The sequence below is a fragment of the Eleutherodactylus coqui genome, chromosome 11 (genome assembly GCF_035609145.1).
Source record: "Eleutherodactylus coqui strain aEleCoq1 chromosome 11, aEleCoq1.hap1, whole genome shotgun sequence".
NCBI lineage: Eukaryota > Metazoa > Chordata > Amphibia > Anura > Eleutherodactylidae > Eleutherodactylus > Eleutherodactylus coqui.
In genome coordinates, this window is record NC_089847.1 from 77,020,101 (window position 1) to 77,036,292 (window position 16,192).

Here is a 16,192-nt window from a genome sequence, read left to right on the forward strand (position 1 = left end):
CTTTAAAAAAACATTAGAGATAAAATAAATCAGTATAGTGAACTGTGAGAGGCACACACATGATTTCAGGATAATCCAAGTGACCATAGCGAGCAAAAATGGATAACCACGAAAGAATCATATGAAGCGTGGCTTCATAAAAGAGAACAATTATAATACTCGCAAAAGGACACAAAAAACACTGTTTAAATATGGGAAAAAGGCAGGGAAAATAATGCCCATTAGTGAGCTTAAAAGACACCTCGGGGAAAAGTGCAGTCCCATCCCCAAGAAATTAATCGCTTGTTCTTTAATTTTTACGCAAAACTTTACTGTCATTCACACTTGGGTACAGAGATGGGCGATTACATGTTCTCTGATATTCCCCAGCCCTCGCTGACTGAAGATCAAAGTAGGGAATTAAATTCTTCCATATCCCAACTGGAAATTAAATAATGAATTGCAAATTTGGGAAACCAGGTCCTGGGAACGGACGGGTATACGGGTGAATTGTTCAAGATACTGAAAGACCAGACTTCCCCAGTACTTTAGACTTTAACGGTACTGCCCCAGTACTTTAGACTTTAGACTATATGAAGGACTGGCCCATTCCCCCTGACACGCATACAGCCCATATTAAACTGTTGCCCAAATCCGGAAGAGACCCTATGGACGCAAAATCATAGCGACCAATATCACTAACCGACTTAAAGCTGATGGCAAAAATTATGGCTAACTGCCTAACTGCTTTTATGCCCCAATTAATTTCCCCTATTACAAACAAGCTTTACAAAAAGGATGCTCGACCATTATAAACATACGAAAAATCTTGACAGTATTAGATGACATTAAATTACATCCTTCGGCCCACCCTTCTCCAGGTCTTCTCGCGATCGACGCAGAAAAAGCCTTTGACAATGTAATGTGGCCTTGGCCAAAAGTAGTAATGGACAGGATGGGCTTTAGAGGCTCCTTCAGTTCCTATTTATGGAATCTATATTTCTCCCCTCAAGCACAAATTTACACACTAGGCTTTCACTCTCCAAAATTTCCTTTACAGAAAGGAACCAGACACAGATGACCGCTATCTCCACTTCTATTTAACTTAGCAATAGAACCCTAAGCAAGACTTCTAGAGAGCACCACGGGGATTCAAGGTATTAAAATTCAGGGTAAAACAGTCAAGACTATGTTATTTGCTAAGGATATCTTGAAAGCGCTGGATCGACTGCTCAATGATTTAACTAGGGTTTTTGATCTATTGGAAGCTTTTGGGAGAAGATCGGGCTTCATGGTAAACACCACTAAATGCGAACTGTTAGACATCTCCCCTGGGCCGGACTTACTGACACATTTCTCAAAAGTTGCCCTGTTAATATAGTCAAAAATAGGATTAAATACTTAGGAATACATATAGGCAAAAGACCAGAACCCCTCTATTCACTAAACTATCCCCCATTGATACTAAAGATAATCAAAGAACTGGATAAATGGGGTAACCACCTACTCTCTCTTGGGCATATGCCACTTAATTAAAATGGTCAGTTTTCCAAGGCTCCTATACCCATTACAGACAATACCTCTTCTATTACAAAGACGAGATTTAGGGATATTACATACGTCATTCACAACCTATATGGAAGGGACCACGCATTGCCCTAAAAAAGCTGATGCTTCCCAAGGGTGATGGTGGAATAACTTCCAGACATCCGCATGAATAACACTGCTAGCCTCATGAGATACTCTTTAGATTGGGTAAGGGGATCAAACGACTTTTCTATTAATGATCTTGAAGCAGAACTAATTCAGCCCATGGAGCTTAAATGCTTTCTTATATATAGGCTTTTCCAATCTTCTGAGGGAAAGTAAACACTGTCATGGCTAGAGACACCATAACAGCCTGGAGGATTGCCCGTAAGGCATATGAGCTGCCATTCAAAATATCCAAACATATGTATCCGTGGAATCACCCAGAATTTTAAAAAGGGCGGGAAAATAAAATGCTCAAAACTTGGCAACAGAAAGGTATTCTAAAAGTACAATATCATATACACCCAGAAAATCCTAGATATAAGTCTTTTAGGGAACTGTGTGAAGAGTACAATCTACGCGCATCTCACTTCCTCCCATACGTGCAAGTGAGAGACTTTCTACGGAACAGGCTAATCGATATTTCAAAGAAGGCAATACTCAATCCTATCTATATGCTAGTCAAAAACTTTTCCTATAAAGATTCGATCTCAGTATTGTATATTAAATTTAGGGAGGCGTGGGTGAAAGAACGGTTGGAACTTATTTAAAAAATGGATACATAATTTACAGGACTAGGAAATACTTGAGGGAATAATTAAGAGCTGGAAATCTGTGAGAGGGGTGGTATCAAACGAAAGGTGGAGGGAAACCTACTTTAAGATAATCCATGGAGCGATTTATGGGTTTGACAAACCTGAGAACCCTCATGAGCCAACAAGAGTACAAGCGTGCCCTAGGTGTACATTGCCCAAGTCTGATTTCTTGCATAGCATCTAAAACATCCAAAGATTAATAAGTGTTAGGCTGGATTCAAAAAAATGGTGCAGGACATTGGAGGTCAGTTCTTACAACTAACACCACAAATATTTGTACTCCACCAATTACCAGAACAGGTGAGAAAAGTGAACATAACCAATACCATACTCCTGATTGGTAAAAGGTGCCTTCTGAAGAGCTGGTTACAAGCCAAACCCCCGGGGATAAATGAGGTCATACCACAGCTAAAATATCTCCTGAAAAGGGAGAGAATTGACATACAATGGAGTGTGGAATCTCAGGGCCCAACATTTTTTTAAAAAATGGAGTGAATTTATGGAAAAATTACTTAGTCGCAGTGAAATCAAGGAATGCATGAAGCAGTTCACCAATAAAATGTGGTATTACAGTCAGGATAATATAAATAATTTAGGAATATTGAAAATGACATGACTGGTCGTGAAGAGGAGACGGTCGTTGTGGGTTTAGATCGCCAGTTCTTATTTAGTAATAAAAAGTTTAAGGCCGGGGTCACATGGGGCGGATTCCTGCCGGAATTCTCGCGGTTTGGCCCGGCCACTCACTCTTCCGCTGCGGCCAGCACTCCCATAGAGGAGAGCGCATCCGCAGCGGAAAGAAAAAAGAATGGACATGCTGCGTTCGGCAAAGCCGCGCCGCAGCTTCGTCCAGACTAACAGCGGTGGATTTGCCGCCCAGTGTGGACGAGATTTCTGAGAAATCTCGTCCACATGGCTGGCTAAACCCGAGATTAGCGGCCGCAGGCGGATTTGCCGTGCGGAAATGCCGTCTGGAATTTCCACTGCAAATCCGCCCTGTGTGAATACAGCCCTAAAGGGGTTGTCCCGCGAAAGCAAGTGGGGTTATACACTCCTGTATGGCCATATTAATGCACTTTGTAATATACATCGTGCATTAAATATGAGCCATACAGAAGTTATATACTCCTCTTCCCTACGCTGGCGCCCCCGTCTCCATGGTGCCGTCTAATTTCAGTGTCTAATCGCCTAATTAGACGCGCTTGCACAGAAGGGTCTTCTCCCTTCTGGTCGGTCCGGGCACAAGCGGCGTTCTGGCTCCGCCCCCTTCTACGCATCGCGTAGCTCCGCCCCGTCACGTGGGCCGATTCCAGCCAATTAGGAGGCTGGAATCGGCAATGGACCGCACAGAGCCCACGGTGCACCATGGGATAAGACCCGCGGTGCATCGTGGGTGAAAATCCCGGTGGCCATCTTGGAGGAAAAGAAGGAGGAAGTTGCAGAGAGGGGATTCGGGCAAGTAAAAAATTTTTTTTTAATTTCAACACATCCCTTGGGTTTGTCCTGCGCTGAACGGGGGGGCCTAAGCAAAAAAAAACAAAAAAAAAAAAACTTTCGTAGCGGGACAACCCCTTTAATGTTTGTTTTAAAATATAAATGTTACAACATCCAGGAAGAGGGGAATTACTGAAATAACGGCAAGGGTATATAGGAGCCAGATGTAACACTATATGCAAAGGTTACAAAGCAGAATATGCATGACATAGGGATTAAATAAGGCAAATCTACTGTGAATGGAATGCATGTTATACAATTTTCTCTGTGGATTTCTTAAACATTCTGCGCATGTATTCCTTTAAAATGTTAATAAAAATGAGTTTAAAAGAAAAAGAAAAAAGCCCAGTACTGACCCCTGTGGCCCCCACAAGTAACGGTGACCCAATCAGAGTATGTACCATTAATAACCACCCTCTGCTTTCTATCACTGAGCCAGTTCTTAACCCACTTACACACATTCTCACCCAGACCAAGCATTCTAATTTTATATACCCTAACTTTTTATGCAGCAAGTATCAAACGCTTTGGAAAAGTCCAGATGCACAAGATCCAATGACTCCTTTGTCCAGTCTAGAAATTACCTCCTCACAGAAACTGAGCAGATTGGTTTGACATAAACCTATGCTGATAAGGAGTTGTATAGCCATTTTCTTTGAGGTACTCCAGGAAAGCATCTCTTAAAAACCTCTCAAACATTTTATCTATAGCAGAAGTTAAACCTACCAGTCTGTATTTTCCAGGTGCACTTTGACCCCTTTTTGAATATTGCCACCATATTACCTATGCAGCAATCCAGTGGCACAGAACCCATCACTATAAAGTCCTTAACCCCTTAAGGACATGGCCCATTTTGGCGTTGAGGACCAAACGATTGGCATTTTTTCATCTACATTTTTCAAAAGCCATAGCTTTATTTTTCCGTCGACGCAGCCGTATAAGGGCTTGTTTTTTGTGTGGCAAACTGCAGTTTTTATTAGTATCATTTTTGGGTACATAGACTATTGTAAAACCTTTTTTTTTATGATTGTAGGGAGAGAAAACGCATCAATTTTGCCATAGATTTTTTTTTTTAAGCGTTAATCACGCAGCATAAATGACACTACATTTTTTTCTGCGGGCCGGTATGGTTACAAGGATACCAAAATTCTTATTTTGGGGGGTTTTTCCACTTTTCCACAATAAAAACCCTCTTTTTGGAAATTATTTTTTTCTAAACTCACTGCATTCAAAGTCCTATAGCTTTTTTATTTTTCTATCGACGGAGCTCTGAGGACTTTTTTGCAAGACGAGCTGTAGTTTTTATTGGTACCATTTTGGGGTACACATTTTGTTTTATCCCCTTTATTGCATTTTTTTGGGAGGTAAAATGCTAAAAAAGAGGATTTTTTACTCACCGTAAAATCTCTTTCTCGTCTCGTCATTGGGGGACACAGCAAAGACCGTGGGATATAGCTTCTGCCACTAGGAGGCGACACTAAGCACAAAAAAGTTAGCTCCGCCCTCTGGCTATATCCCTCCTGCCGACAGCAGGCTAATTAGTTTGTCATGCCAGCAGTTGGAATAGCCATGCAGGAACAGAGAGACAACAATAGTTAGTCATATGACACGTTAACAAAAAATTTCACTGTAATGAAAAACACGCAGCACCATGTGCGACTTACAGAATCCGGAGTCCGACCAGGACCACCAACCGTGTCATACAAAGAAAGAAAAAGGGGTTGGTGCTGTGTCCTCCAATGACGAGACGAGAAAGATTTTACGGTGAGTAAAAAATCCTCTTTTCTCGCTCGTGTCATTGGGGTACACAGCAAAGACCGTGGGACGTCCCCCAGACCGTCCAAGGGTGGGTACAAATAAATCATAAGCGCATGCGGTCAGTTTACAGCCGTCTGTAAAACCTTTTGACCCAGCGAAGCGTCGGCTGACGCGAACGTATGTATTTGATAAACTTTAGAAAAGACCGCACCGGTCGCAACACCACCTTATCCTGGTGAAAAAAAACTTAAAAAGTGGTTTTGCCGACAGCGCCGCAATCTCCGAAACCCTACGAAGGGAGGTAACCGCCACCAGGAAAGCGACCTTCCAGGACAGCAAGCGCCACAGTACTTCCGCTAATGGTTCAAACGGATGGGCCTGCAAGGCGTCCAGAACCAGGTTAAGGTCCCAAGGTGGCACCGGAGACCGGAAAGAGGGTGCCGTATGAGCAACTCCCTGTAAAAAGGTGCGCACCGCCGACCTTGAAGCTAAAGGTCGCTGAAACAAAACTGACAAAGCTGAAACCTGTCCCTTAAGGGAGCTGAGGCTCAGGCCCAAGTCCAACCAGTCTTGGAGAAACGACAGGATATGGGCCAACGAAAAAAGCATCGGGTGCGTCCCTTTCTGTTCGCACAAGCAAAAAATGTCCTCTACACCCAGTGACATACTTTCAATGACGACGGCTTCCTAGCCCTAATCATTGTCTGGATAACCGGGTCTGAGAAGCCCTTTGCTCTTAGTACCGCGGTCTCAACTGCCACGCCGTCAAACGCAGTGCAGCCCAACTTTGGTGGTAGAGGGGACCCTGAGAGAGTAGATCCTTTCATAGGGGTAATCGCCAGGGCGTGTCTGCTACCATGTCCATGAGCTCAGCGTTCCGCGTTCTTCGCGGCCAATCTGGGCTATGAGAATCATTGGTAGCCCTTCCTTCCTGATCCTCCTGAGCATCCGAGGAAAGAAAGGAATTGGTGCACCCCCAGCCCGTCATGTTGGCGACTGTAGCCAGCACCTGCCACTGCAGGGGCAGGAACGACCTGCCCTGCTGGATGCGTGGCGAGTCCAACCACCACTGGAGTGACAGCTGAACTCCTAGTGAAAACCCTTTCTTCCCTTCGAGGGATCGCGCTAACCTGTCCCACCTTGAGAGTATCGCCCACTGCAAGGGGCGGGAGTGGAACAGGGCAGAAGGAATTGCCTCGAAAGACGATACCATCAGTCCCAGAACCTTCATCGCATGGCGGATCGCCACTGGTCGCCGCGATAGAAGGGACCGCACCTGCCTCTGAAGCAGCTGACGTTTTGCTTCCGGGAGGGTCACTCGACCCCGTGCCGCGAACCGGAGGAAGCGCTGGTGCGCCTGACAAATGGGGATATGTAAATATGCATCCTGGATGTCCATCGAGGACAGGAACTCCCCTGCCTCCAAGGATGCGATGACCGCTCGTACCGACTCCATGCGGCAATGACGGACCACTACAAACTTGTTCAGCTTCTTTAGGTCCAGAACCGGATGGACGGAGCAGTCCTTCTTTGGGGTTCTGGACCGAAAGAAGCGGTCATGCGGTTGTGAGTGGAACTCCATCGTATAGCCCCTGAACACGACCTCCTGTACCCAGGTGTCTGTGACCTAAGACGACCAGGCCTGGCTGAATTGGAGAAGCCATCCCCCCACCTTGTCCGAAACAGGTGGGAGCAGTCCCTCATGCGGGGGGCTTGCCTTCGGTACCCTTTGTGGGCAGGGGCCCCCGCCAAGAGGAGCTTGGTTTAAAGGAAGGGACCTTCCTTTGTTCCCGCTCCTGTGGACCCTCTCTCTCCACCCTATGAGGACTCATCCGGCGATAGGAACGAAAACGTCTGTGCTGCGGAGATGACCGCTTTGGACGGTTCTGTGGCAAAAGTGAGCTCTTTCCACCCGTAGCCTCTGAGATGAGCTCGTCTAGCTTGGTGCCGAAAAGATGAGATCCTACAAAGGGCATACTGATTAACGACCCCTTGGAGGAAGCATCCGCATCCCACGATTTTAACCATAGGGTCTGGCGAGTCGCCACCGATGCCGAGGAGGCTCGGGCCGCCAGCCTGGCTGTATCCATAGAGGCCTCACAGAGAAACATGCCTGCTTGTTCAATCTGGTGTGTAATGCCCACCAGATCCTCGGTTGCCGCCCCTTCGAGGATTCCTTCCCGTAACCACTTTGCCCAGTCAGTAACAGCCTTACTGACGCAGGACGAGGCAAACAGGCCTAAAAGCTGACCCTGCCGCCTCAAAAACGGTCTTTGCCAAGGCCTCGACTCCTTGATCCTTGGGATCCCTGAGGGAGGAGGACTCTGCCGTGGGTAGCACGGTATGCTTAGCTAGGCGCGAAATGGGTGGATCCACTAGCGGTGGGATCGACCACTTCTCCACTAAGTCCTGCGGGAAGGGGTATTTCCCGTCCAAGTAACTCATCTTGGAAAGACGCTTATTCGGTGCCTTCCACTCCTTAGATAGGACCTTGTCAAAGTCCTCATGAGGAGGAAAGGTCTAGGCTGCCTGAAAGAAAACGATATCCCAGATGCCTGTGGTTCCTGTTCAGTGAGCTGAAAAGTGTCACGCACCGCAACCACTAAGCTCTCCACCATTGCCGAAAATTTTGGGACCTGATCCTCCTCCAGGACAGTCTGAGGAGGATTCAGACCATTCCTCGTCCGAACCATCCTCTTCTGCCAACAAGCGCCGCGACCTAGTACCAGAAGAGCGCAAAAGTGACGAGGAGGATGGTGACCGGGAGGGCCGCCGGGAGTCTGAAGGCCTGACCCGTTTTCGTCTACGGCCGCGCGCCTCACGTGAATGGAGGCGTCCTGCGCAAATTTTTCCAAAATTGCGCCAGATGCCCGAGAGAGGTCAGACACCGCCAGTAACAAGGAGCGGGTCCACTCCGGCTCGGCCATAGCTGGGGGCTGAACGGGGGGATGGGTGCCCTGCCCAGCCGCCTGTTTCGCAGGGGAACAATCTCTACAAAAGGGCTCAGCCTGTCCGCATGCGAACTTTAGGTTACAGCGTGAGCAAGCAAAGTGCGTTACTCTTGCTGTCCCTGGTCCAGCCTCCAGGGCTCTGGGGTCAGACATGGCGCTGGGATTTCACCGGCAAAGAAAACTGCGAGCTATCCTCTGCTATGCCAACCGCTGGCAGGAGGGATACGCAGCGAAAGAGGGGAGCTAGCCGCCAGGCAGAGCTCACCCAGGTCCTTGCCGAGGTCCGAAGAGGTCCAGGGAGCCGCTGGGTTGGGAGAGTGCAGGTGCTGAAGGGCTTTCTTTCTTGGAGCTTGAGCTGTACAGCGTATAAGCGGAGCAGAAAAGGGCAGCAAGGAGTGGAGCAGCAGGGCGGTTTTTAAGTCCTGGCGCGCTGTCCCCAATAGGCTGCTTCTCTGATGTCATCCCCCTTAACCTGTGCTGAGGGAGGAAGGGAGAGGGGCAGGGCGGTGTGCATTGCCGATGAGGCCACGCCCCCTGCATGGAGTCAATGAGGGGGTGTGACCACACCCATCCACGGAGGTATTGCCGTGAAGCCACGCCCCTGCGTCACATGGGGGCGTGGCCACACGCCGAGGTCACGCCCCTCCAATTCCGGCGTTGCAGTGCGGCCCCCTCCATTGAGCCCCCACATCGCAGGAACTCCTGCTGGGAGCCCCTGCAGGGAGCCGGAAGACCAGGGCATACTGAAAGTTGTTGCCCTGAAGTACCATGCCCGCGAGGCCACGCCCCCCCCAGCGGCTTGTGCCTGGAACCAGGTGAGCCCATATCTCCACGGTGAACTCACCTGCCCTCCCCCACCCCACCTGCAAGCTCAAGGGGAGCCGAATGCAGGAATGCTCCAGCGAATAATGCCCTCCGCTGCTGCAGCCATGCATAGCGTATACTACTCCCGACGAAAGGAGCCTGTCCGCCTGCGCCTATCCCTGCGCCTCCCTAGTTCCAGCAGCCTACCTCTATATCGCCTGCCCATGGGAAGGGGATGCGGCCTCTGCACCAAACATGGGGGGGGTCTCGCTGGCAGGCCACATGCAGATATATATGATCCGGATGTGCCACCTTTTCTTCTGAGGCGGGCCGGGCAAGAAGCAACCTGGACAAACCCGAGGTTGTTTGCCCTCTTCTCCGTTCGGGTTTGATGGGGAGCGTCCTGCCTCTCCGTCTAACCCTGGCCCTCAAAGCAGCCCCAACGGGCACGACCGTCCTCCTACGAGACACTAAGCTAAAAACTAATTAGCCTGCTGTCGGCAGGAGGGATATAGCCAGAGGGCGGAGCTAACTTTTTTGTGCTTAGTGTCGCCTCCTAGTGGCAGAAGCTATATCCCACGGTCTTTCCTGTGAACCCCAATGACACGAGCGAGAAATTAGCATTTTGCCTTAGCTTTTTAGCATTTTTTTACCCTTTGTCGTGCAGGATAATTTATTCAATTTATTGTACATGTCGTTATGGACGTGTCGATACCAAATATGTGGGATTTTTAATTTTTTTATGCTAATATGAGAAAAAGCATTAAATAAAAAGTTTAACTTGTTTTACAATTTTTTTTTGTACTTTATTTTGCTCTTATTTTTACACAATCTGTGTTCCTCTGAGGGACTTACTACAGCCCTAGTGACTTCTCCTGCCATGCCTTATCGCTTATTACAGCGATCTTAGGCAATGGCATTACAGGACGCCGATATCTGGCGTCCTGTTGCCACAGCAACCAGCAGAGCTCTCGCGACATTATCGCAAAAGCCGACTTGAGTCAAAGAGGGAGCACGCTCCCTCTGTGAGCCCTTTCCCTGCCGCAATCTACTTAGATCGTGGCAGGGAATGGGTCAACAGCGGAGGGGGGGGGGGGGGGCTACTAGTGACAGCCGGCTCCAGCTCTGGGATAGCGCAAGATCTGCTATGACCTCGCGCTATCCATATGACGTAAGGATACGTCATTTTGCGTGAAGTACCCCGCTCCCATGACGTACCCTTACGTCATGGGGCAGGAAGGGATTAAACATAAGAACTCCTAATATAAAAATTTTTTTTGCATCTCTGCATTTAAAGTGCCATAACGTTTTCTTGTACTTCCATTGATTGAGTTCTGCAAGAGTTGTTTTTTGTGTAACAAGCTGTAGTTTTTATTGGTAGAATTTCGCGGTACATATGGCTTTTTTGATCCCTTTTATTGCTTTTTTGGGGATGTGAAATTAACAAAAAAAAAATCTTTTGTTTCAGTTATGCCCCCTGTATAACAGTACTAATAAGTAGTAATATATGATTGATGATGGCAATACCAGTGGAACACCCACAATCAATAAGAGACCTGAGCCCCAGTCCATCCTCATCACACAACTGCAAACTATGGGTGTTGCTACTCCATTCGAAGTCTTGATGATTATTTTACTTTAACTTTTTCCTAACTGCATAATATAAAATGTACATTAGAGAATGTAGGGAGTGGGTTCGGGAGTCAAAAAGCATACAAAAAAATGGCTGTCCTCAATGGATTAGACTCTGTAAAATGGCAAATGTGCATATGTATGGGTGGGATGGAGAATCAGAGAAAATGACTAACTTGAATAAGTGATCTGACGAAAATGTTAAATCTGCTATATAGCCACTTTTAGCCATATAATTACTTACGGAAACCATGGTGGCTGAAAAATAGATTTGATGCTTCCTGCATAGATGGACAAAATTGAAAGGATTACGCAGGCCAGAAACAGGGAGGCAAATTTATTCACGTATTTCACTCCCACAAACACAACAAATGCCATCAGCGTAAGGAAGATTGTCCCATATACTCGCATATTGTTCAGTTTGGAACTTGAATCTTCATGGGAGTTAGTAGAATGAAATATAGCAGCTGAAGGAACAATGTATACCTAAAAAAAAAAAAAGAGATACATCAAATGTATGTAACAGCCTACAATGACTATAAACCTAGATCCATCACCTAATCAACATGTGGTAGAGTAAAGGCTACCACAAACACATACGTTTTACCTCCAACATATTCAAATATGTTGAAAAATAAAATAAACCTCCGACATACGCTAATTGCAAGCAACTGTTTTATCTATCAAGTGAATACATTGTATACATTGGAATATTGTTTTGATATACATATTAAAAGAAAAAAATACCCAAAATGTATACACCGTTTCTTAGGTATAAAGCTAATGTATAAGAATATTTGAGATTGAGGCAAAACTTACCTCTTCATCGGATCACAACATAAAAAGCTAGTATATACAATATTTAAACCTTTTGAAAAGTCTATTAAGACATGGTCACTTGTTCCAAATGGTTGGAGAGTGTTAAAAGAATACGTCAATCACATTTCACATGGAGAAGTCCATCAAAACTTAAAGATGGATTTACACAGGCAGATACCCGTGGTAATAAACACTGAACAAGGAGCATGTCAGTCGGCACTCATTAATGTATACATGTGCAGATCACTACTAACATGGGTATGAACAATTTTTCATAAATTTATACCCCTACAGAATCTGTCAGTAGCACATCCACCTGCGGAGATGTATTGCTGATAAGCGAGCATCTTTATGCCTTTGCAAGAGAGATGATCAGTCAAATAAAAATATGCCCATTGGTCAGCTGAATATCTGTATAGTCACATTGACAAAGATCAAGCATGATTAAGACCCATTAACGGGTCAAAATGTCGCTGGTGTTTTTTTTTATGGATGAATAAAGGATAACAGTTTTCTTCATCTCATGCTGCCTGGACTACTTATCTTTATGTGACAAAGATCAGGCATATAAATGTTCACATGACTTTTTGTGTCTGACCATCAGCCAATGTAAAAGCCTTAAATGGTCACTGGACTTTGATGTAACTCATGCCAATATGATAGTCACTATTATAAGTTCAAATCACTTGACCTAAAATGAGGTTTTTCCACTAAAAATCATTTTAAATGGCTGGCCACTAGGGGTCTTCCTTCCTTCTAACTGTCTGTCCACTGACCGTTAAGTCAATTTCATCTCATAATTAACATGACGGAACACTAGAAATAGAGGAGGGCAATGACTTTTCACTGTCCACAGATTTCTATAAAGATTATAAGGGTGGTGGAGACAGACTCCCACGGATGCTTCAGCAACTGGTAAGGTATTTTTAGTAGCTGCAAATCAATCTACACTGTTCAGCATTTCTCTCGTGTCCTCTATGCCAATGTTATTTCTCTGTGCGCTATAGGAAGTTAGGAAGCATAATCTGCCATTTTCTCCATGTCTATAAAAGTCATAGCAGATAGTCTCCACCCACAAATTTAAAGTTTAAGATACCACTTGTACAGAAAAAAAAAAGAAGATAATTGCAGAAATCATAATTACTTGATATGCATTTATTCCTTAAGCACACACAGCAGTTTATCCTGAAAAGCCATCTGAAAGTGCAGTTAAGCTTCTAGTCTTCTAGACTAATCTTCTAGTCTTTAAAAAGGCTTCATTAGCAGAAAATTGATATCCTTTTTATTTCAAAATGTAATCAAATCTTAACAAAATCAGCCACATTCTAAATGGTTGTCATTAAAAAGATTTTAAAAAAACATTGCATGTGGCAGTTTACATTGCCTGAGTACCTTCAATAGTCAGGCATGAACAGCCAGGATGTGGGAGTCCCGGGATCCAACGCCCTTCCCACAACTCACCAGATTTCTACATAATTTCACAGTAAGAAAAAATTAAACAAAAAAAAACAAACCCAAAAACCACCACAACAATAAAACTCAAGTCTATAGCAATCCATTTAATGTTGATTCTACCCCAAAACTTATATTTATTTTGTACAGTTTGTGTTCAGATACCTCAATATGTCATAGGAGAGTTTCAGAAGCAACTAATGAGATTTATATGGAAGGCGAAAAGGCCACAGGTAGCAGCCTCAATACTATATCTACACAGGAAACAGGGCAGTCTGGGAGTCCCTAATTTAGGGTTATACTACCAAGCTACAATTTTAAATCAGTCCTCCACCTGGCTGGATTAATCCTAGACGGCCACCTGAAGAGTCATGGAAAAACAATTTAACAGGAATAGGCCTTTGAGCGCCCTCCTTAAAACCTCAATGCTGAGCATACTAGACCCAACTCTCTCTCCTGTCCTAGATATTCACTATTTATCTCCTCCTATGTTGTCAACCTTCCAAGTCTGGAATCTCTGTACATAAATTCAAAACATTCTTTGATTGGAAGTGCCTCAAGTTAGCTTTGAAGACCCTCGAGTATTTCATCTCCAATATAAATTCTAAGAATTGAAGAACAGGAGGTATTAACTTTATAACAGACCTCATGGATACGCAGGGCATAATACCCTTCCATAAACTCAACAAGAGACGCTTGCTAAACACTAACAATGTAAATACATATGTCATATACACTCACTCCTTCCTTTGCATCTCCCACTTACAGAAAATAAAATGTCCAACCAAACTGTCGGCATTCCTCCCAGAGGGGATGAAAACACAGGGTTCTCTGACTAGAAGATATTCTAATGTTCTCACAGGGGATATGGTAGAGAATAAAAAGATCCACTCAGTAAATTGGGAATGGGACCTAAATGTAGTATTTTCCCCATAGCAATGGCTGGTCTCATTTGAATGGGCCAACAAATCCACGCTCTTCACCAACCTCCTTATAAAAAGGTCCTAATATAACACTCCTTCAAAGTTGGCAAGATGCTTTCCAAGGGGGAGCAACAAATGTTGGAGAGAATGTGGACAGGAGGGTACACGAGTTTGATATCCTTTGAGGATGCTCCCCGTTACAATCCTCCTGGAAAGACATTTTGCAAGTTATCAAAGATGTAACAAGTATGACTATAGCATGCAATCCTCAGCTTGCCCTTATGCTTATTGAGTAACTGGATCCCATGGGAAAATAGAAAGTGGGTCTGCCACTTCCTATTAGCAGCTAAAATACTTAAAACAAGGAAATGGAAATCCTGTTCCGTCCCCAATCTGAAAGAATTAATAGACATGATGGCCGATCATTATACCTATGAAAAAATATATGCTAGATCGAATTGGATAAATTCAACAACATCTGGACCCCATGGTTGTGATATATGGTGCTGTTACAATGTTGAGTTAAGTTATGATTCAATGCATATCTCCAAAATTATCTGGATTTAACAATTATGCAAAGAAATGCTATATAACTGATTTCCTTCTGTATTATTTCACTAATAGATGCTTATCATTTGAGCATAATGTTTTTTGTTTATGCAATGTATGTTGCAGAAATCCTTGCTACAACTAAGTCTTGGAAAATTACTTGTAAATCCAGTAAAAAATATTTGGGAAAAAGAGAAAAATAAAATGGGCAGAGTTGTATTAGAGGCTTCCATAGCCTCGCCATGGGAACTGGAAACAAAAGGGGGGAGGGAGTTAAGCCGCATCCCACACTGGGACACGTCGACAGCTGGTTCTACTTAAGCATGAATAGTCATTCCGAGGATTTCTGCCGACCAAGGGATTTCTAAGCAGCAGTGGTTTTTTTTCAAACAGGATTCTGCAGTCACCATGTGAAAGGATGAGAAAACGCTAATTACGATTGTGACTCAATCATGGCTTTTCTTCATTCACGCGATTTTACTGAGCGTGCAGGTGATCGTAAGAAACATACACTCGTGTGAATGAGCCCTTACAAATACGTACATATGTGTATTAATATTTTTTTTTTTTAAACTTGTTTTTATTGAATCAGGACAAACTTTGACATTTCAGATGCATTTGCTGTTTTGACTTCACAAATAAAAATGTCGTCCTACTTCACTTTTACATAACATTTTTATATAACTAGGAAAGTTGGGGGGGGTATGAGGGGTCAGGGAGTCGAAACGAAAGGAAGGGAAGGAAAGACTCACAAAAACAAAACAAAAAACCAAAAAAAAAAAAAAAAAAAAAAAGGGGGGGGGGTGGGAGAGGAGGGGGGGGGGGGGTCGGTCTGGCAAGAAGGGACGGGGGGGGGGGGGGGGGAGAAAACATTTGCATTAAACCAAACTTTTGACCCAATTGGTATTTATACACTTAGTCTTTTGAACTTCGTGCTGGAGATCTTCGAAAGGTATGGAGACCCCGCGCGGCCACGGCACGACCAGTGATTCACCCTATATTGGTGTGTCCCCCACTGCCGCCTGCTCCTGGAACCAATAGGTGTGGTGAAAGCAATTTTTTAGTTTTTCTTTTACTCTCTGTGGCATTAATTGGATGAAACTTCCCCATGTTTCGAAGAAAGTTTGTACCATTTTCTCCTTAAATAATGAAGTTTCCGCCCAGTCCATTTGAAATAAGAATGTGAGTTTTTCCAGGAACAGTCTGAATGGGGGGCCTGTTGGTTGCACCCAGGTCTGCAGGATGGCTTTTAGGCCTGCTGCTGCTATAAAATGTAGTAACTTTCTTACTCCCCTTGCACAATGATATGTCTTGGGGTCTAGATATCCAAATATTGCCCACGCTGGTTCTTGTGGGCAGAAGTTTGTCAGGTGTGTTGTAGTGTATTCGCGTATTCGGGACCAGAAGTTTTTTATCAGTGGGCATGTCCACAGGCTGTGGTATAGATTAGTGTTTGGTTCCTGGCATTTGAAACAGTTTGGGGTGT

At 44.7% G+C, this 16,192-nt stretch overlaps 1 protein-coding gene across 1 annotated transcript in view; it reads right to left on the bottom strand.

Annotated features, from left to right (window-relative positions):
• The window catches only part of SLC12A4 (solute carrier family 12 member 4), a 246,864-nt gene that overhangs the window by 89,262 nt on the left and 141,410 nt on the right, over positions 1-16,192 (bottom strand). The window contains exon 7 of the mRNA XM_066582693.1: positions 11,208-11,449. Coding sequence (XP_066438790.1) covers positions 11,208-11,449 — 242 coding nt within the window. The remainder of the gene's footprint in view (positions 1-11,207; positions 11,450-16,192) is intronic.